Genomic DNA, 21697 nt, shown 5'->3' with positions numbered 1-21697 from the left:
TTAATGATGTGGCTATATTCATTTAATTATATTTTGTTTTAGACCCAGTCTAGTAGGCTGAAACACATTAACTCAAGTATAAAAGGACAAAAGTCAGTACTAGCATGGTCATGTGGTTGATGTGTTGAAATTGAACTTGATTGTAATGTTTTTCCCCAAGTTACGACCTTACAGTGTGGATCAGAAGGCTTTGTTTGGGTTTTGAGAGCAAAGTCCTTTGTTCATAAGGAAACCTTAAAATGGTTTGTGTGGCATATTTAAGCTCGACTGTGTCATGACTGGCCAGCCAGGATGTAAGTAGCTACAAATCACACCCCTGAGTACTTAATGAAGTCAGCCTGTTGAATGGAACTGCTTAACTCGGGGGGCTTCCAAATGTGATCGTCCTCAGCTTCAGTTGAAAACTTGTTAGAAATGTGAATTCTCGGACCCTACCCAGAGCCACTGAAAGAGAAACTTTGGGGGTAGACCCAGTAATCCGTGTTAGGACAAGACCTCCAGATGATTCTGATTTTCTCTCAAGCATGAGAAACACTTGGCTCGATTATCTGTCTGAACACGAATAACAACAAACACGCCGAATCACAAACGATGATTTTTACCTGTGGCCTAATTGAATCAAGTTGTCCTTTCTGGTGGTAGTAGACCACGTGGTTCGTGTGCTTCTCAGGGCTCCGTCTGGAAGGCTGTGAACATCCTGTCCCGTCATCGGTCACGTGCCGAGCGAGGCAGCTTTCTCTTTGCCATGACAGGACTACTCAGACTGTACATAAAAGGACAGGTCCTGCCCTTTGAAATACAAATGTTTTTCAGAAAGTTATTTTTATCAGTTTTGATTTTTATAGTGACTCGAACGATTTTTCCTTTAGGAATTGTCCTGTGAAGTAGAAATGGTAGAAACAAACCAATCAGTTACTGCTGCACAACTCGATGTATTATATTAAGATTATAATCGAAATTGTTATAATGAAAATATAACAGTTAAGATCACAAAATGAAATGGGTTCTAAGCATGGTTAACCACGTTTGCTCTGCTGAGCCTTGGAAATAATTGGTGCTCTTTTATTTTCATTCACGATCATTAAGCTACATGTTCTAGCATCATAAAGCCTGGTTCCTCCTTCAGATTCTGCTTCCTCCACTTACCTGATATTAACAAAGTTATTAGTCCCTCTAAGCTTCAGTTTCTTCATCTGTGAAATGGGATAATAACTGAACATACCTAACTGTGTAGGGTTTTTGTGAGTAATAAATAAGAGACATGCGAAGCATTAGAGCTAGATAGATGTTAGCCGCTGGCTTTATTACTGTTGTTATTATTACAGATACTGTTACCACTGCCCCCTTCCACACCTGTGGGTGCAGTCGCTGACCCAGACGCACGTAGGTGATGGGTGATGAATTTGTGCAGCACATCTGTTATCTCAGCAGGAGACGGAAGATACGGCCTCCCTTTCTCCTATGTTTTTAGCGTCTCTGATACCACCCTTTATTACTCTTATACATACATTTCGTTATTTTGTTTCGTGAGTAATAGTTGAGTGCCTACTGTGTGTCAGGCACCAGCCAGCATTCCTGCCCCCAGGACCCTTACAGCAGAGTGTCTCATTTCCTCAAGCGTATGCCTTAATTGGAGTGGGCCTTGGGCTGCCATGGCCATGACCTTACCGGCAGAAGCATCGTCTGCTCTGGAGTGAGACGTGGACTTGAATCCTGACGAGGCTGCCAAACTGTGCGATGACCTGCCTGTGCAGCGAACTGTGGCTTTCCTTAGTCTCAGTTTTTATCGTTAAAATGGGAATAATACTTGTATGGAGGTTTGAGGATTAATTAAGGCAGTGTTAATAAAGTACCTAGAACAAGGTAGGGACCGAGTAGATGCTTAATAAATGGTAGTTTGGCTTTTTTCCCTTTTCTCGCTGTGGCTGCCTAGAGTAACTGGCAGTGGTGGGTTGAAGCCGATACAGTTGCTGGTGGTCTTTGTTTCATATTAGAACCTTTGACCTTTTTATTTTCTGCAATCAAGACATCCTGCTCAATGAATTGTTTTAAGTGGATTTTTAAAGCTTGTTATTTTGCATTAATCTGTCATTGATTGACCCTTGCCTTTTTTTGGACAGAAGTGATAAACTTTGATTAGTAATTCTCATTCACATTTTTGGTTCCCGCTCTCATCATCATCATCGTCATCATTTAAACTGTGAATCTTGGAAGTACACGAAATAAAGATCCCAGAAAGCTAGGCTACCAGTGCATTTTGGAGCTGAGAAAGGGACATCAGAGATCTAATCAGACTCCTTTCTCAGATCAGGAAGGAAAAACGTGGCTAGAAGTGCCCAAGGCCCTTTTTTAATAGATTTTATAGAGGATGAAAGTGCCCCAGGTTGTGTGCCATGCCAGTAATGGAGCTGGGGCTTCCCGGTGTCTGAAATCATGCCATTGATTTATATTGATGGTCATGTCTTGGTCATCGAGTTCAGTCAAGAAGAGCCATCACTTAGCAAGCCTGCTTTTTAGTTGTGTACTTTCTGGGAAGTATCCTAGAAAACGGATCAGTGGTTATGATATTTGGCTCAACTTGCAATCAGAAAACACGAAACTGAAGAATGATTTATGGAAATCAAAACATTCTAATTAGGTTTTTGACCTTTTTGTCATTAGGTAGAAAAAGCAGCTTTGTGCTGCTCTCATTTCTGGGGTTTATTAGTGTCTACTCCTTCACCCATTTCCCAATGGCACAGACACTTACATTTTAGTTTTTTTAAATTAGAGGTAAAAAATGAGCAGAAAAGATCAGTGAGAGTGTGTAAATCGAGAATGATAAACTTTAGAACCTCTCTGAGAACAGAATGTTTAACAAAATATGTGCCTTTTTCACTCTTTGAATTACCAAAGCATCATAAGCAATAAAATGTTAAGTGTATAGTTTATCATTATTATAATTGGTCATGATGTTGGATTCTGGGCAGAAGTGCATATTAGGTCAAGGTCAGCAAGGACGCGGTGCTTGTGCCTTTGGACTTTATCACTTGTTCTTAGCATCAGCGATCTGCTGAGGCTGGTTCCTTCTGAATTCATGCACAGCCTAAAAACCTTTCTCAAAACATTGCATCTGGAGATCTGTGAGTTAGAAAATAATGGAAGGGAAAAAGAAAATATCACTGAAGAGAAGGTTATGAAATCCTGCTTGTCAGATTCCTTTAAGAAAGATTGATTTGAGAGAGAGAGAGAAACATCAATCTGTTGTTCCACTTATTTATGCATTTATTGTTCGATTCCTGTATGTTCCCTGACCGGGGATCCAGCCCACAAACTTGGCATATGGGGGGTGATGCTCTAACCAACTGAGTTATCCGGCCAGGGCCAAATTCCTTTTCTTTAATACTCTGGCTGTGGTCCTTGCGTGTGCATGCTGTGTGTAAGGTGGGTCGGATGTGTGTATTGCTGCCTCCGTTCAGAATATAATTTGAAAATGTTTTCATCTCCTACTTTTCACTTACCAAGCTAAGCTTTAATTTTAGTTATCTGCAGTACTCTCCATGCAGAAGAATGCCAGAGCAGTTCGGTCGTTGTGTATTTTAGGATTCCTCACCCACTTCTGAAATGCACTTTGTTAAGCCAGGGTTTAGTCCAGCAAGCAGTGTTCTCCACACCCTTCCTGCCCTTTAAACTCAGTGGCAACAAAACCAAGAATTCTTTGCCTCTGAGTGGTCTTGCAGATGTTTGACAACTGTTTTCATACCTTGGCTTGTAAGAAAACAGAGCGATTGTAAATAGCACGTGTAGATGCCACTTTCTTCAGTAACTGCTGGAACCTGTTTGGCAAGTTTGGTCGCATATTGCGATCTTAAGTGGCAGAGAAAGATTACGAATTTTATTTTCATATTGAATGTTCTCACCTGGTTTCAATTGTTTTTGCCTTGTTAGCGAAAGTAATGCTTTTATTGGAATCGTTATTAGACATCAAATCACTCTTTGTTAAGCCAGGGGTACTTAACTTTTGTGGTTTTGATGTTTTTTAAGCGTCCCAAATAAAATGTAGTAATAACGCCCGTTCCACAGGCAGTGAGTGAAACTGCCACTTCGCGATCCGCGTGGGGTCCAGGGCGGCCCCGTGCCCTCCGTGGCGATTGAATGCTGTTGTAAAGGTGGTCTCCGGCTGTTTGTGTTGCAGGAGCGCCCCAGGACGTTCGACATGCACTCCCTGGAGAGTTCCCTCATCGACATCATGAGAGCCGAAAACGATTCGATTAAAGGTAATTTTTTAAATGTCACTATTTGATTTCAGTGGTGTAAAATTCCTACTGTCTGACCAACAACGGGGCACATGTTTTGGATTCCTATTTGGTGTCCAGTCAGTTTTATGCTTGTTTGACTTTTTGTTAAATACTCGGTAGCCGACCACAGAAGGGCGCTGCCAGAGGGCGAGTCGCTGAGCGGGCGCAGGCAGGTGGAAGGGCTCCGACCACGCGCCTTGTTTTTTATATCTCAGGCGCAGTGCCGTAAACCTGTGTGTCTGTCCACTCGCTACGGTGACTGTCCCCGAGGGAGAGTTCAGATGTTGACAGCTTTTTAGCCTAGTTTCATATATTTTTTTAAAATGGCCAGTGGTTTCAAAATCAAAAGTGATGTTTTGTTTTCTTGAAATAGTTCCTGTGTATTATGTTAAGAAAAACTGGTGCTGTTCCCACTTGGATTCCGGCCTCTGTTCTGTTTCTATCGCTGCCGTATCTCGAGGAAGGCGTTCGGGTCTGAGTGGGGCTCAGTTTTGTCTTTATAACGAGAGATCTCAAGTCAGCCTTACAATAAGGAACTTAAAATGGGGAGCTTTAAAGATAACGTACAGATACCCGGGCCCCTTGCTGTGTGAGGGTGGGGCTTGATATATTATTTCTTCTTTAAAAACATTTTTTTTAAAGATATTATTTAGTTTTTTAGAGAGAAGGGAAGGTAGGAAGAAAGAGGAGGAGAGGCGTCCAGGTGAGAGAGAACCCCAATCAGTAGCTTCTCACGTGGCCCCGACCAGAGACCAGGCCTCTGACCCAGCCATGTGCCCTGACCGGGAACTGAACCCATGACCCATTGCTTTGTGGGATGACTCCCAACCAACTCAGCCACACTGGTGTAGGCAACATACTATTTCTTAATGTCCTAGTCGATGCTCATGTGTAGCCAGGGTTGAGAATGACCAGAATAGATGTTTTCTAAGGGCCCTTCCAGATCTGATTTTGTGAAAACTGTCCTACGAAATAAAAAACAGGGTCCAGCACAAGTAACGCCCCTTTCTTACTACAAATTTCATTATTACAAAACCATAAGCATGTAATTAGTAACATAACAATATCACACTCAAGCACACCACATGACACTTTAGATGAAATGCTCAAAGTGCTGTCCCTCTCGTGTGAGACATTCGTGTGCCCTACTGGCCACACCCGAGCAAGCCTTCTGCTGGACCCTGTGTTTTTCTGTACGTGTATCTATTTTACTTGAAAGCACTTCAGAAAAAAAAATTAGGTGGTTTGGTATATATGATCATCCCACTTAAGTTACTTGTTTATTCACTTGTCTGTCTGTTCGCTCATTCATTCATTCATTCATTCAATGGTTACGAGCCTGCTCTGTGCCAGACGCATCGTGCACCAGGGTTAGATGTGACAAGGTAGCCTGTGGCTTTAAGTGGTGATCAGCCTGGCCTGGTCCGGGGGTTTTTTGAGTTTGATTTATCATATTACTGATGAGTAGAGCTAAATGTTTTTCAACAAGTGAACAATGGTCAATTTTTCAATGATGAAAGCTTTTCGAAGTCTGCAGAGATGAAAAATAATATATGAACATAATACGCATCCATCTGATGAGGTAACTTTGAAATAAGATAATTCTGAAGGTCTTTGCAGATGTCCTTGTGGAATTCTGATAGATGACTAATCCAGTGCACGCCGCTTCTGAGGAAAGATGACCTCTCACCCAGAATTGGCTTTATTTTTTGCCACTATTTAGCATTCTGACTTTGGGTAGTCCTTCAGCTTCTTTGACCTTTCTTCTCACTTTTTCATCAGAAAGATGAAGAGAGTCTAAGGTCCTTTCTAGACCAGAAAAACCGCGCACCATTAGCAAGCAGCCAGAGGGGAAATCCGAATGAGGTCTGTGGCCTGCACCAGGGTCCGGGACCTGGTTCTGTACTGCAGTTATGTCAGGTGTGACCGTTAGGACACACTGCACCGAGGGCCCTGGGGTCTCTCCGTTCCACCTTTTGCAACTTGCTGTAAATCTGTAATTTTTTCAAAGTTAAAAATTAGGTACAGAAAAAGTAGCTACAGAGTATTTGTTTATTCTTAATGTGTTTGATTCCTTCAGCAGCTCTTCCTTCCTTCCTTCCTTCCTTCCTTCCTTCCTTCCTTCCTTCCTTCCTTCCTTCCTTCCTTCCCTCCCTCCCTCCCTCCCTCCCTCCCTCCCTCCCTCCCTCCTTCCTTCCTTCCTTCCTTCCTTCCTCTTAGGTACTAGATACTAGGGATAATAATAAGTAATTAGAACTCATTTTCACAGTAAGTGCCTATTCTTTTATTAGAGAAAACAGTTTTTGAACAGCAGCAGATATAAACAGTTTATTACCTGATGCTCTAAGAAGCTACCCTCTCTGATTAGTATTTCGTTTGCATAAAAGAGTTTGCATAAGTTGTTCGTAGAGGATTCACAGCAGCATTTTCTTAGTTTATCAGATATAGCCAGGACATCTCTCTCAGGTTTATTTCTTCTCTCTCATTGTTGAATTTTTTATGTCAAATTCTGCCTTTATTCAATATTCCCTTTTTTAAATCTGCAACCAATTTTTACCTAAACTAAGTTTCTTTTAGCTGATTCTGTAGGGATAATCAAAAGTTAAGTCTGATGAAAGAAAAAAGAAATCTGACCGTCTCCGTCTGGAACACAAGGGTTTTGTGAAATGCGGTCTGTGGGAAGCATGGCAGAGCGGAGCCAGGCGGGTCTGGGTTTCGGTGGCCGCTCTGCCCCCACAGTTGGTGAGGATTCAACGATGTGATGTGTCTATAAAATCCAGTGTGCTGTCTGGTTTATAGAAGACACTCAGTGAGTAGTATCAATTATTACTGAACATCTATTACACCTGTTCTTATGCTTATCAAATGAGAAAGCCAGTTTCAGTTGAAGTGGCAAAGTGACTTAAGTATATCAAGTATATATACACAAAGTAAGTGAACTTTCTGTATATTGTCCTTCAAGAGCAATAAAGAATTCACAGATGAGTTCGTGGTCCTCAAATGCTAGATTATAGTTATGCTCAACATATATATTTTTTAACCAAGCTGATAAACTTTATATCACTACAGTCCATTATTACCAAAATGTAGTTTTACCTGGGGGCATACTTTATTTCTTGTGAAACTCTCTTTATTGATTTATTTATTTAGAAATTCTCTTTATTGATTTAGATACTTGTTAGGAAACCGGATGCCTGCTTAAACTGGTGGTTCTCTTGTTTTGTGACAGTTTGTTCAAAGGAAATGATGAAAGTTGAATATCTTTTCAAAATAACATATTGTCCTTTTAAAATAAGTATATAAAACCTAGATGTCCATTTTGAAAATAAATACCCTTTTCATGTGTCCAGCTTCCTTAGAAACAGAGAACAGAAAAGGGGCATTAGTTCTGTGTGTTAGCAGAGAATGATATGCCTCTCAGAAAAACAGTATAAACATTCACTTAAAAGAACTCATTTGAGAGTTGTTTTAACGAGACTCCATCACACGGAGGCAAAATTTATATTTGAGTTTATTTGAAAAATAATTTAATAAAGTATATTACAGTTGACCTCATTTATTTTTATCCTTCATTTGTGGCTCCTCATGGAAATGCAGTTTGTATGTGTGTGTTTAAATAACAAAGCCCGAATTTGGTATAAGAACTACAAGTCCAGTGAGCTGCTGTGACTCTCGTACTTATTTAAATTAAAAGCAAACAAACAGGAAACTGAATTTGCTTTTTCCTTTTGGGAAAGAAAATCTCCCTTTGTGTAGTGGGGTTTAAAGTTTTTATCTTTGCCATCAACAGATGGCAAAGTGCTTACTATGCCTCGGAACCTTCGAATATAGTTTGAGTTTCTTTGCAAATGTGTCAATTATTGCAGCTGGCTTGTTGACAATCTTTTTTCCTTTTTAACATTTTAACAGATGTACCAAAGCAGTACCTAACCTTCTTCTCATAATTTATATTACTTTTTTTTTACAGTTTATTGAAAAATAGTTTTTCTAAGAATTTTAAGGCTCCTATCACTTTCTCCATGTACAGAGGTTTAGCTCTTTGCCTTCCTCCACCTTATCTCCACGCCCTCACTCTAATCAGCTGGCCAGTCTGGGTGTTTTTATCTTCGAAACTGCGTATTGCCTTCTCCGTAACCAAAGCTAGTGGCAGCCTGCAGAAGCTCTTCCCAGAGGTGATTTCATTTTCTTCCCTCCCCACCAGTCTCATAAGCTCAGGGCCCGACTTCCGGTTTTGATCGCCCAGGTCGCAGTGTGTGTGCTGCTACCGCGTTCCGAGGCTCATCAAGCGCTTTCTTCATCTGGACAGAAACATCTTTTACTGTTGTTGGTGTGCGGATAAACGAACATTTGGGGAATATTGCATATTGCCGTCATTTCTGGGGTTTTCCCCGTGCCTGGGAAATTGGCACTTACTGTTTAAAAAGGGAGCTGCACGAGCTAGATGCAAACCACGTGTGAGCACATCTGTTTGCAGCCTTCCGGGCTGCCCATCCAGAGGATGGGGCCTGGGAAAGGAGGCTGGACACAGGGAAATGAAGATTCACGGAGTCGCATTATATTCAGTGCGTGGAAGGAGAGCCCCTCTGAAAACCAGGGAGCCTCTTTTTGTCTTTCCTGGGTGTGAAGGGAATAAAGGAATCTGGGTGTAAACCAAAGGGTAGTAGTTTGTGGTCTGGGAGCACAGGCGACGGCACTGGAATAAAGAGCCGAAAAATAGCCCTTGAAAATGATCAGATGTCAGATGGAGTCGAACAGCTCACACTTTCATGACCGCGGCTGAGCGTTTTATGTCCTATGCACGAGAACAATTTCATATCCAATTTGCTTCATTTCACCAGAAAGCCAAATGAGACAGCAGAATTATTGTGAGAGCAAAGGCAATCTCTACGTGGTCAAAACATTATAGTTCAGATATTGCAAAATTCTGAGTCTGAGTATCATCTCATTTCCCCCCAGAGTGTGGCGAAGTGAGTGTCTTACGCTCTTCATATTGGCACAGAATGTATCACTTTCAGGTTTCGGAAGGAGGAACTCAGCACACCCGCCCCAACCCTTCCGATTGTCAGACCTTTTAAATTCTTAATTTGAACATAAGCAGCAATGACTGCATTGAGCAATGCAGGTTGTTTAAAGGGCCGATCTTTGGCCTGTGTGGCGTGAGCAGTGGGAGTGTGTTATCCAGTTGATGGTACTGCTTCACTGGCTCCATGCGACCATTTAGTAAGAATTTAAGAGCTGGATCTCCTTCAAAAATGCTACGTATTTAATTCCCGACTGCCGAAGGTTACGACCTGTCATTGAAAAATTCTTCTGGTATCTTTTCCTGTCTTTATTTGCACATTAAATTGGGCCCTTTCCCCCCTATTTTTCATTGCCGTGGGCTTGAAACAAAGGCATACACGAGTGGGTAAGCGATCATTCCATCTGTGCCTCTTTTCTTTGTTGCTAAGCAAAAGAATTTATAATAATCTCTCTAGAAGAAAATCAAACTCAGTTGAAAGTTTTGTACACAAAGTCTGTTTCATTAATTTTACATAAGATTTTTCTTTCATGGCACTGTAAGAGAGTGACTGTTGGATAATTATTTAAATTCTGTATCTTTCCTGAAGAGGGAAGTTAGTTTTACTCCAAAAGGGTACCATAGATGATAACCAGGAAACCCGAAACTTTCCTTCGGTGTATAATTCTCCTAATATCCCTATATTCCCAGTTGCGGTCGCGTAGCCCTCTGTCTGAAAGAACAGGTGTCGCATAGCGATACAGGCGTTTCGGAACAGACTGGGCACACTGGCGTCATTGAGGCTGCGGTAGCCGTAACCGCCTTCCACGGGGGTTGCTGAAAATAGGACTCTGCTATCGGTCAGTTAGAAGTTTGAATTTCAGAGTCAATAAAGTTTTCTGGAAAGAAATGAACTCTCATTAAAATGAGTTTTGTTGCTATAATATTAAAATGATGTATTTCACGTGGGGGTGGTGGGCATCATTTCTTCCAATATTTAACCGATTTCGAGTTAAGTCAGAGTGACCACGGTGATTTGAGAAAATGCTACCGAACAGAGGTCTGAGGGGGGCAATATTTGGCCCACTCAGGGATGCCAAAAAAAACAAAAAACAAAACTGTTACAGTACAGATACCCTGGGGCCGGGACTCCAGAGGATGGTGTACTAATACCTGCTGGGAAAGACATCTCTCAATGCCAGAGATTTGTGAAAAGGAACGGAAATGTTTATTTAATGCTATTCAGACCTAACGCCTTCATTAAAATATCAAAGTCCTTTAGGGTATCTACCTAGGCACACAGCACTCCCTTCTGCCCCCCGTCCTAACTTCGGGTACTGTAACTCAGGAAAAGAGCACACGTCCGTCCATTTTTCTAGGCCACTGGTACCATCAGCTGTGTGGTCGTCCAGGCAGGATCTCCAATTAATCCAAAGTCATGCGGCACCTTCTCATGGTCCACTGGCAAGAGTTCTTTGCACCCATTTTTCCAGGCAAAGTCTCTCCTGCTTCCCAGGCCACGTGGCCCAAGGGAGCACCTCAAAGCCACGTGGGTCTCTTCTACCAAAGCTGCAGGGGTCCGCACTCCACCAAAAGCATGTGGCTCTCTCATATGAGCAAGAGGGGGTCCTCACTCTGCCCCAACCACATGGCTCCCCTCCAATGGCTGCTCTGTCTGGGTTTAAATCCCTGTGCCAATCTTCCTCTGTACCCCCATTTCCGACTCCTCCCACAATCAGTTACACCGGCCAGCACTCCTGTATTATTCCAAGTTTACTGGGCTGCCATTGTGGGTCTGGGCAGGTGCAGCCCCATGTCATGGAGCCAGTCTTCTCCAAGCTCCCACGCAGGTGCTGTAACTTGGGGGACCTGCCCCCAGTTACATCTTGGGGGGAAGTGACTTCATCTCTCTGGCTCCGAGCCTGGCCACAGCTATTTAGCATATCTAAGTGACCAGCCAAAGACTGTAGATATGTTAAATTACCACGCCATGGATTAGCCGCAAGGCTCTGGCTGTACAAAACAGCCCTGCATCTTCCTGCTCCATGTGTCCCTTTCCCCAGCTCACACCTGTGGGGGGAAGGGGTGAGGACATCTTATATGTCTCTCTAGTATTCCTATGCACCTTGAGTTCTGGACACCATTCCAGATCTTTTTCTGGGGACCCCCCTTGGCTGCACCCTGTATCAAAAAGACTGCTTGCTGTGCACTGTGCACCCCAGTCCCCATCACCTTTTCAAAGGGTTAGATGGACATTTTCTTTTAAGACAGATTTAATAGAGCATGATACGAAGTGCCATAAAGAAGAAATGGATAATGCAAACCAGCTAATTTCACCTGGATTTATAATCAAATATCTCCTTCCTAGTAAATTGCCATTACTTGGTGTCAGCTGTCTCCTGGTGTATTGGACCATCTTTACTTACTAGTTACACATCTTGGAGATTTGGAGTCAGCCAGGCAGCTGCCAGAGCCAGGCTAGAGCCCCCCTGCCCTGGCTGGTTCTTTAATGGTATGTTTGGAGGATACCAAGTGATTCCAAGCAGGGGAGTTGCTGAGATTCCCGGGGAGTAGAAAATTGCCCTACTTCTAGAAGCCTCCTGAGTAATGACGTGAGGCACCCAGCAAAGACTGTAATTTAAACTCGGCGACAATGAACTTCGTGTGTAGCTGTTCAGAAAAGACATGGTCTCCTCCCCTTCTGCGCTCTCCCTGTCCTGACGGCCGAAGTGGAAAAGCCCTGAACAGTCTTTCTCTTTTGCCTGGAGTAGTGGTGCCTTAGGATGGGACCTGGGCTGCAGTGTTGAGGTAACTTCCTTTGTGAGGAAGAAGAGGGCAGAGGAGTGGGTTTGTCTTCGTGTTGCCGGTGCGGGGCGTATTCAGAATTGGGCGCCGTGTCTCCCTTCTGTCGATCAGGGTTTGTTAGAGTCCTCACAGCGCGGTATAATGGGCAGAGTTTCCGAGTGTGTGCATGTTGAAGAGTGTGACCACACTTTTCAGGTTGGGGGTGGTGTTTGTTTTGTTTTATTTGTTTTGATTCTTAAGTTCTGGGTGGGGAAGGAAATGTCTAGGAGAACAAAGTAGGATGTCTGTGAACACCGCCGTGCTCACGACACGGGGCTGAAGTCTTCCTTACTGTGACCTCCGAACCGAAACCAGCTCGGGGCACACTGGGTGCTCCTGCGCCTCGGGCAGGTCCTCCTCTGCCCCAGTTATTTCCCTGCCACGTCCTGGAAGTGGGTGTAGGGATCGCCTGCCCTCTGCACGTTTGTGAAGGGCTAATGGCCCTTGTTTTGGTTTGTTCTGAAAATCCCATAAGCAGTTGTCACAAAGGGGGGATTTGTCTTATGTCCTCCAGGATGTAGGTCCATAATTACCTAAGCAGTCCCCTTATCTTCTTAATCCTGAACATGGAGCATGGGCTTATTTTGAGTCCATGATAATGGAGTCCTCATCTTCAAACACTGTTGGGACTCTGATGGTGCCTGGGTGACAGGCGAGGGGGTCGGGGCAAGAGTGACAGTGAACATTTGATGTCACTGGAAGGTTTGAAGATCCTAAACATGTCTTTAAAACATTCGTTCAGGTTATCAGCTTTTTTTAAACCATTCTATTAAGGCCAATGTATTTTATAGCTGTTGTGACTTAATTTTGTCTTCCTTTCAGGGCAGCGAACTATATGCGACAGTTAACGCTTAGAAATAACAAATTAGGAAACTAACAGCGGTCAGGTAGCACATTGTTTCCCGTAATGTTGTACATTTCACACTCAGTATCATGTCTGGCTTAATGGGTACAGGTATTACCATGTAGACAGACAGGAACAATGTTATTTAACATTGAGACATGAAATCGGAGCGACACTGACATAGTAAGGTTTTCCCACGTTGTCCGCAGTTCATCGGTGTTAAATATTAGGGACCTCTGCAGGATAAAAAAGTGAAAAGAGGTCTAGGACATTTGTAGAGATCCATTTTGTTCATGCTCTGCGTCCAAATTAATAATAGTAGATTGCGTACCTTTTGATACTGTCACTTACTGTTTTGGGGTTTTTCCTTCCATGTTATAAAATTCTGTGGAGAGGCAACAGCTACCAGCACAGTCCCATCTGCTCCTGTCTACACAAAGGAGGTCCTTCTGGTTATGGAGAAACACAATAGGGTGCTGTTGCAAAGGGCCTAGGACTTTCCTTAATCCTGTTCCGTGATCCTGGAACCGGTTCTCTGTTGACTGTGAGGGAGGGGAGCGGTGCCACCTGGTTCGTGGCTGTCATAAAAGTATCCAGGATTCTCTTTGCTTTCAATTTAGCAGCAGGAAGGATGGAACAGTTGCACAGTGGTGCGCAAAATCATTTCTTCCCAATACACGTGTCGTTTCTAGCTGAATGTTGTAGCCATTGATTCACTTCTCAGCTGTACGTGCCCGACTTGTGCATTTCTCTGCTCATCATTTTCCCCCTTCTGTGGCCACTAGCCTCACTACCAAAGTTACAAGAGGGACAAGAGAGAAAATTTTGAGTCCGATCAGGACATGGCCAGGCTGCCCTGGGCTTTATCATTTTGTCTGACTGACGGATGCGGACTTCAGCCCCGCACCAGGGCACTCCATTCTAAAAGGAGGGCTTTGTTTTCTGCCGGGGGCTACCTGGTAACCAGTCAGTGCGGAAGGTCAGCGGAACTCGGAAGGGAAAGCAGTTCTGTGGCCTCTCTGGAGTCCGCCTGGGCAGGCGCCGGGGGCCATCCACGGGGGGAGAGGAGGAATCCACTAAGTAGAGGACCTTTTTTAATTCTTGAGAAACCAACAATCAAGTCTCGATTCTGAAAAACAGCCACGACTGAGTGAAGCATAAAGAAACTAAAAAAATAATCTAATTTCGACTGGCTATAATATTTCAAATCATGAATGACTGGTGTGGTCAATTACATAGAGATATTTAAGTCAGCCACTGGGTCTCTTTATTGTAAATGATTACGAGTTGTTAGCTTGTCAACAGACTTTCCCGAATTGTAAGTAATAAAAAGAGAAACATTTTGGACTGTGTCCGAAGCTGACTCGGCCATTCACAGTCACGTGGCCTCTGGCCAGTCACTTCTCTCTAGGCGTGGGTTTCCTCACCTGTAGACTAAGGGGTTGAACTTTATGATCTCTAAATTATCATTAGCAATTCCATACAGTCTCTCTAGCATGCTATTCCTCAGTGACAAAATGGAAGATTTTAGAGGTTTAGTGACTGAAAATAGCGTAAAAACTTCGTGATTCTGGGTTGGCGGTATTTAACAGTGAGTAGCCTGTAGAAGGGATCTAACCAAAAATCGAATTTAGTCTGCTGAGTGAAGGCTTTGCTTCTCGACTGCATCTTTCCTTTTTCAGCTAGGCCTAAATATATTACATTTAGGAAGCAGTTGTTGAACTTGACCTCGTGAAATGTTTCTGCTCTTGGTTTGTGGATCACGGGCCTCTTCGGCCGTGGGAATTATTCAGTGGACCTGTGAGCCCATGAGGACCGGACATTCCAGTTAGATGTCTTTTGTGTATGTGTGATTATCTTCTGAAAGCATATGGATGCTGACCTAATGAATTGAAAACATGTTTCTTTATAACATAAAGGTCCTGATGAATTCACAGTGGCCTTCTGTGATCCAGGGTGGTGTTTCACTTGTAGCTTTGCCGGAGTGGTGGTTGTCCCGGTGGGGAGCCGCTCTGAAATGTTTTGATCACAACGAGCCGTACTGGTCACAGCAGCTATGAAGCCCTGCTCCAGAGAACCCTGCTCTTGTTCTGGTGCAGCCCCTGCCGTTAGAACAGTCCCCGTTGCGGAGAGGAGCCGAACGCAGAAAGGAATTTGATAGAGGGGATGGTGAGGAGGAGGACAGAGAGGAGCAAGGAGGTCACCTCCCCTGTCCTAGATAATTCTCTCCACCACGCAGCACTTTGGAACTTTGTCTGTGACATCGGAAGCTGTCTTTGTGCCCTTTGAGGCCAGGCTGAGAGTGTGGGCTCTTTGGGTAACGTCTGGCAGCAGCGCCAAGAGGCAGCAGCGCCAAGGGGCGGGGGAGCCATCTGATGAGAGGGGGTGAGTACACCTGCAGTCGGGTGACATGGTGGCCCTTGTTAGAAGGGGGAGCCGCCTTCTTTAAGCCTCGTGGCGTGTGGAAGTGTCTTCCACACTCAGCTTCTGCCCGTATTGCAACCCACACACGTCTGTGCGTGCTCCACGTTCCGGGTGGTGGATCCAAGGGTGCATCCGACGCTGTCCACGTTGTCTTCCTGAGGCGGACGTGGGTACTCTGTGTAGGAAGCAGTTCCTACTGGTTTTTATGCTGTGCCCCTTCTGAGAATGACTCTTAACTGAAATCCATACCACAACCCTTTACGTGAGGTTTTGGGTCTCTGTTTTATAGTTGAGGAAGTTGAGTTCAGAGAGATGCAACAGCCTCTGTAAAGTCATGGACTCGCTGGGACCTCGAGGGTCAGGAGGGAGCACACCGTCCCGGCTCCTGGGCCCCTGGCGTAGGTACCTGCTGCGTAGCAGTGATCCGGGAGACAAGCATCACGAAGTGGGAGCGTCTTTGCCTCCGTGCGCTTTGGACAGAGAGTGGGCTTTGAATCTCTTAATTTCCACCAGGAGTCTGGGTACAGAATTTAAGACTGGTGTTTTATCCCAGTCTTCTGTGGAAGATTCAGCTCTCTGCTGGTTTCTGGAAGATGGGCGCCTTCCTGGGGGGTGGGGGGCGGACTGGTCACTGAGGCGACTTTGCCAGGCTGGCACGTTCTTTTCCTTGAGTCTGGTTCTGATTCGCCGGGTCGGTCAGGAGAACGGTGTTGTGTGCCCCTGAAGTGCCCCACCCTGCGGCCCTCCCCTTCACGGCGGGTGTCTGTGCAGGGTCTACGGCCCTGGGAGGCCGTTCCCCCAACAAGTACCCACTGGCGAACATCCAGTCTGTGCCGGGGCGTAGAAAACAAAGACTCCTACCTCATGCGGCGTATCCTCCAAATAATTAGATATCTTTGAACAGCGTGTTAATTATTCAGTTTTGAAAGCTAATAAGAGGAGGAGGACTCGATGCCTTGAGTATCAATAGCAGAAAATAGGAACCGGCCTTCTGAGAAATAACTAAAGGTGAAATGGGATCAGGTAGGACATTCAAGCACATTCTTCTCTAGGGTTCCATAAAGTCATCAGAACTCATATTAAATAAGTGATTCGAGTTACTAATAGATAGGTATGTGTGAAGAAAGCCAACTGGTGACTTTGCAGATTGCCTTTCGGGGTTTGGACTTCAGACGCCAGGCTTTAGAGCGGCTTATCTGTCTAAAAGTCTCAATCACTCGCAAACAACGTAGCCTGTGGTCCCTAGGGATTTCATAGTTTGTCTTGATCGTCTTTTATTTCTGCTCCTGTCAGCACAGAGAGCCGTTTCTGAAAACCATTTTTACCTTGGAGCCCAGTCCTTGATGGTCATTCACTGGTTCTTTTAAAACACGCCCCTCATGACAGGTGCTGCTTTTAATTAGCCACCTTTTTGCAAGGTAAGAGAATTTTAATTTACTGCCGTAGCTCTTTTTCTCTATTACTCATTAAAGTTTTTCTACTATCTGTTGGTCTGTTTTTTTCCACTTTTTTTTCCCATTATGGTATCCTTAAACAAACAAACAAACCAACAAACCAACCGGCCTTGGCTGGTTTAGTTTGGGCAAAAACTGTGCCTAGTTTTTTAAAGCTAAAGGAATCGCCATTAATCACTGGTATCATAACATCCTGTTAAGGCAAGTTATCTTGTTGCTCTGTCCTCTAAATGTAGCATCGAGAGTCAGAAGTCCTCTGGCAGCGATAAAAATAGCCTTCCTGCTTGCTGGCTTGTTGTTAGGCTTACTGGCAGTAGGAAATCTTTTGAATTCCTTAATTAGGTCAGCTCTTTGCTGGGCCCTCTCGGAGACATTCCCTCCTGCCTGAAATCCTGAGGTGCTTTTAGATCTGGCGGCTCTGCACCTGCCCCCAGTCGGAGTCAACACGGCCCCTCCTTTCCAGGAGGCCTGCCTTCCCGGCCCGGAGAGCGATGCCTTCAGCTCTGCTTCCCTTACGGATAAATGCTCTCTTCTTCTGCCACGATTACAACCTGTGTTTTGAGCTTTGGGTACAAAAGGAAGATCCTCCTGAGTTTCATTTAAAGGAAAAATGCTAAGTTGGATTTTCAGTGTTTTCATTTCCTAAAATACTTCTACTGCTCTGCCAGCTTGGCTGTTGCAAAAGCAAGGAGGTCGGTTTTTTTCCTCCCTTCTCTTCTAGAGAAGAATTATATTCCTGTTTGTAACCAAGAACACTAGCAAATTTCTCAGTTCTCTGAAGCCGAAAAATCCCCTGATGGCCACTCCCCTTGCTAAGGCTCCAGTTTGGGGCTTAGGTACTAAAAGGAATCCTTCCTCTCTCTGACCCTGACAAGTGGAAATGGTTGCTTCTCTCTGGCTTATAGTTGGGAAGGAAAAAGGAATTTCAGGGGTCCTCTATTCAGGGGATTTTTCTGGGCATTCTGCAAAAACTATCTCGTGAATTTCTCCCAACAGCTTTACAGGATAAACGGGAACTTCCCTGTTGTACTGAGGTTCAGAGAAGCTAAGTAACGTGGCCCAGGTCACAAGACAGGCTGGCCCGACCCACCGCCCTGCTCACTGTGTGTGCCACAGCACAGGGCTGACATTGCTGCTCCGTGTCCTTTGCTTATTCAGCAGCTGCTTTGAGTGCTTTTCTGTGCTCCAAGCTCTGGGATGTAAGACCCCAGCATCTGTCCTTAAAGATCTTGCCCTAGAGGAAGAGATAGCTTAGAAATAGATCATTCAAACACAGTGTCGTAAGTGTCAGGGGTGTTATAGGGAGCACATGGCTTATCTGACCGCGTGCAGGGTGCCTGTGGTAGGAAGGCCGACCATTCGGGTGAGGCCCAGGAGAGACGCCGCCTGGACAGAGGGGGCGGGGCTCGAGTAGTGAGATATTGGGGCAGAGAGAGAGGGGGGCCTAGTAGACAGAGGAAGGAACTCGGAAGCAAACAGCAGCACTGATGGGCCAGTGGTTCTGAAAGTCTGAAGTGCTTAGCACGGGAAGGGAAGTGGTGGTGTGGAGAGGTGAGCCCGCAGGGACCGGCGAGGGAATTCCGTGTTTCTCTAAGCCCTTGCTTGTAAACTGAAAGCCAGTTCTGCCCCAGCAAAGGGTTTTGTTTAGCCTATACTCGGCGTTTGTTAAACAGCTTTCTGAGGATGGGGGAGCTCTTTCATTGATGGGAGCCCCAGCCAGCCCCCCTCTTTATGATGTGGCAGGCAGATGTCTTCCCTGGAAGTTGGTTGTATCACGCATGGATCCGGAGGGAGAATAAAATTTCAGATTTTGATTGGGGAATCATTTTTAGGGTAATAGAATAAGTTATTTATTTTTCATAAATTATTAAAGATAGTTATATTTATATCATTCAGCATAGAACGCATTGAATACATTTTTGTTAGTTCATGCATTTGTATAAGCATGGAGTGGTGTTCAAAAACTGCGTTGAGTACACATTTCTTAAGCCTTGCCATGCGTCTGGGTCCCCACAGCGCCATCTTGCTGCAGGTCTCTGACAGTGTTGGAAAAAATCCATCCGGGAGGGCAAGTGGAGCCCTCCTTTAAAGAATTAGTTACTGCAGCGCGGCTTCTGCATACGTAGCGTGAACTAAAAACAGTGAGCACAGCAAGGTGTCGGGGCACTGCTAGCGAGGCAACAACAGCGAACGTGTGTGTACGCGTGTGTACGTGAGTGTGCCGTGTGCATAGATCTTGGATCTACCCGAGACATGGGCCATGCTTATCCTTCCCCATTGGAAATTTGCAGTGATGTCTCCCGAAGACCCCTCCCTTCTCTTTGGAGTGTCTAAGATCTTACAGTGCAAATCAATTAAAAAATTAACTTAGAATGTCACTCTGTCACTTGGCAGGGTTGCATGGCTGTCTGTATTTTGACAACCCCGGGAGGGTTGTCGCCCATGGTCACTCCTTGGCCTACAGCACGTCACCAGCAGTGCCAGCGTGATTCTGAAAGAGAGAAGGTCACAGCGCGAGATCCAGTGGCGCTGTAGGGAACCCGATGTTTTTTGGTCTCCGTGTGCTGGAAAGGGCGGCCTTTGCTGACCGCTCCCCGCTGACTCATCGGGAGCGATGGCATCTGGCTTACTTTTTAGAAACTTTTATTTGCTCTAACTTTGAAAGTAGCACATACATACACTGCTAATATATCAATTTCCTTCTAGTTTTTTCTCCTTTTACCTCACTGAGTAGGTTACTTTAGTGTCTTGAAAGAATATGATAGTACACGCTGTTCTCTGAGCACCTTCCCCCATGTAATTCTTTGTCAGCCTTGTTGGTGAATTTTGGTTCCCTCCCAAATCGCAGATGCCTAGCACAGAAGCTTGCATCTTTTCAAGGCGGTAGAGTTTGGTGGTGTGGGTCCCCAGAGTCGCACTGGATCAGTTGCCTATATTTGGCCAGGTTGAGTCATGTCGCCAAATATAGTCTGTGCCTTCTGCGTGATGCAGGCCAGGCTTCTGGCTCCAAACGCCTCCGCCGGCCCCCAGAGACTGTTGTTTTCTGTTCGTGTGTCCTTTCAGGTCGGGGCTGCTGACGAGGCAATATTTCTTTCTATTTGTGACACAGTCAATACCAAGAGGATTCAGAGATTGAATTTCCTTCAATCCAAGTAGGTTCACCTGCCGGAAAGCCTAGTACCTGCCTTTTCCCTCGAGGAATTAAGTTCTAAACATGCCAGGACCTGGGTTGTGTTTATAGATGGGATGAGTTACCCAAAAGCCCATGAAACAAAAACCCTGAACACTGGGTTATATTTAGGTTTAGATGTGTCGGTTATTTTTGTTTCACTTCACTTTATTCATGTGTGAAATGCTGGTGTTCCAAGTTCAGTGGAATGAACTCACGGAGTGCTTGCTTACCTGGTGCCCAAACAGGAAACTCAAGGTACTAGTTAAAAAGCAAAACAAAACAAACCCTCTCGTCCCTAAATGGGGTTGTTTATGTAAGAGAGATGAGAATGTTCAGCAGTAGCTGAAACCATCACCAAAGGAGGTTGCTGGTGCAACGTGGCTAGAAATGAAACTGGGCGAGTTGGTCTGAAAGAGGGGTTTCCCTTTTGGGAATGGCTTCGTGAAAAAGGTGAAACTGAAACAAAACAAGATTTGAGAAATCCCCTCCAGACGAAGGCGGGCATCGTTGATAATGTAGCCATGAAACAGAAGTGGCAGGAATGCCGGTGTGGGTGGAGCAGAACAGGCCCCGGGAGCAGAACGGACGGAGTGCGGGGAGCAAAGGACAGGCGTGTGGGAGACTCGACAGGCCCGCGGCCCTTCAGATGGGAGCTTTCAGAAGATCATTCCACACAGCAAGTGATGTGTAGGATCCACGACAGATGTCACGAGTGGACGGCTCTAGATATTTTAACTACAGAATTTACGGACGGATAGGGCCAGCAGATTAGGGAGGCTTTAAAAAAGGTTTTTTTAAGGTGTTTTTTTTAAAAATGTCACTGTTTATATTTTAAAGTTGAAGTAGATAGCATTACTGGTACTTAATGAAATGTCACAGATGTATTTGCTACTCAGACGTCCAAACTGAGTCCAACTTGAGAAGACTCACAAGACCAGGTCAAAAATGAAAAACAAGTATCACCTTTCAGAGTTAAACCATGAGCCTTGCCAATGATCCTTCAGTGCCCTATTGTGTCAGCTGGAGACTAGAATGGCTGTATTCAGAAGTCTGACGAGCAGAAACGACACCAAAGGTCACCTGCCTTGGGGGCGGAGGGTGGGCTCCCCTCAGGAGGTGCACCAGGAGGCGAACTCTGAGAGCTGAGCGCGTGGACGCTCTGGTGCCCATGGCTGAAACGCTCCTCCTGTTCTCCTTAAAAGTCACCCAAAACAGCAGCTTCTGATGGAGGAGACCTTGCTTTCGTAAACTGGCCAGGCTGTTCGGTCATTTGTCAGCAGATTCGCGTCTTTAGTCATCCTTCCTTGGCATCACAGAGGAGATTATTATAGGTGACACAGAGCAGCCATCTGGGACTTCCATGGGGATATATGAACATCCCCTTGGAAATATAGCAAAATGTTTCTTCTTTACTTCAGTTAATGTAATTACATAAATTTGGTCTCGTATGGACTCACAGCATCTTTTTAAAAAGTGTTTTATGATAAATAAGAGTGGTATGTGTGATCGCTTCGTTAGTTCGTTACCTGGGGGTTTCAAGTTAGAAAACGTGTGCTGTGGTCCATCTCAGGGAGGTCGGCTGCTGCCCCGGGTTAAGTGATTCGGACACAGTGCTCGCCCTTCTCCCCAGTTTCGAACGGTTGAGGGTCGTGTTCTTGTTCCAGCATGTCAAGTCCGTGCTCC

At 44.9% G+C, this 21697-nt stretch overlaps 1 protein-coding gene across 2 annotated transcripts in view; it reads left to right on the top strand.

The window, feature by feature from the left end:
* CPEB4 (cytoplasmic polyadenylation element binding protein 4) overlaps positions 1 to 21697 on the top strand; it is a 56661-nt gene that overhangs the window by 12832 nt on the left and 22132 nt on the right. For both annotated transcript variants that reach the window (XM_037127925.2, XM_037127926.2), the window contains exon 2: positions 4175 to 4256. In XM_037127925.2, the coding sequence (XP_036983820.1) occupies positions 4175 to 4256 (82 nt within the window). The remainder of the gene's footprint in view (positions 1 to 4174; positions 4257 to 21697) is intronic.

The sequence above is a fragment of the Artibeus jamaicensis genome, unplaced genomic scaffold (assembly GCF_021234435.1).
Source record: "Artibeus jamaicensis isolate MK-2021 breed Jamaican fruit bat unplaced genomic scaffold, CSHL_Jam_final scaffold_3151, whole genome shotgun sequence".
NCBI classification, from domain to species: Eukaryota; Metazoa; Chordata; class Mammalia; order Chiroptera; family Phyllostomidae; genus Artibeus; species Artibeus jamaicensis.
The sequence above is the reverse complement of the archived record's forward strand: the minus strand, read 5'-3'. Positions and strand labels throughout refer to the sequence as shown.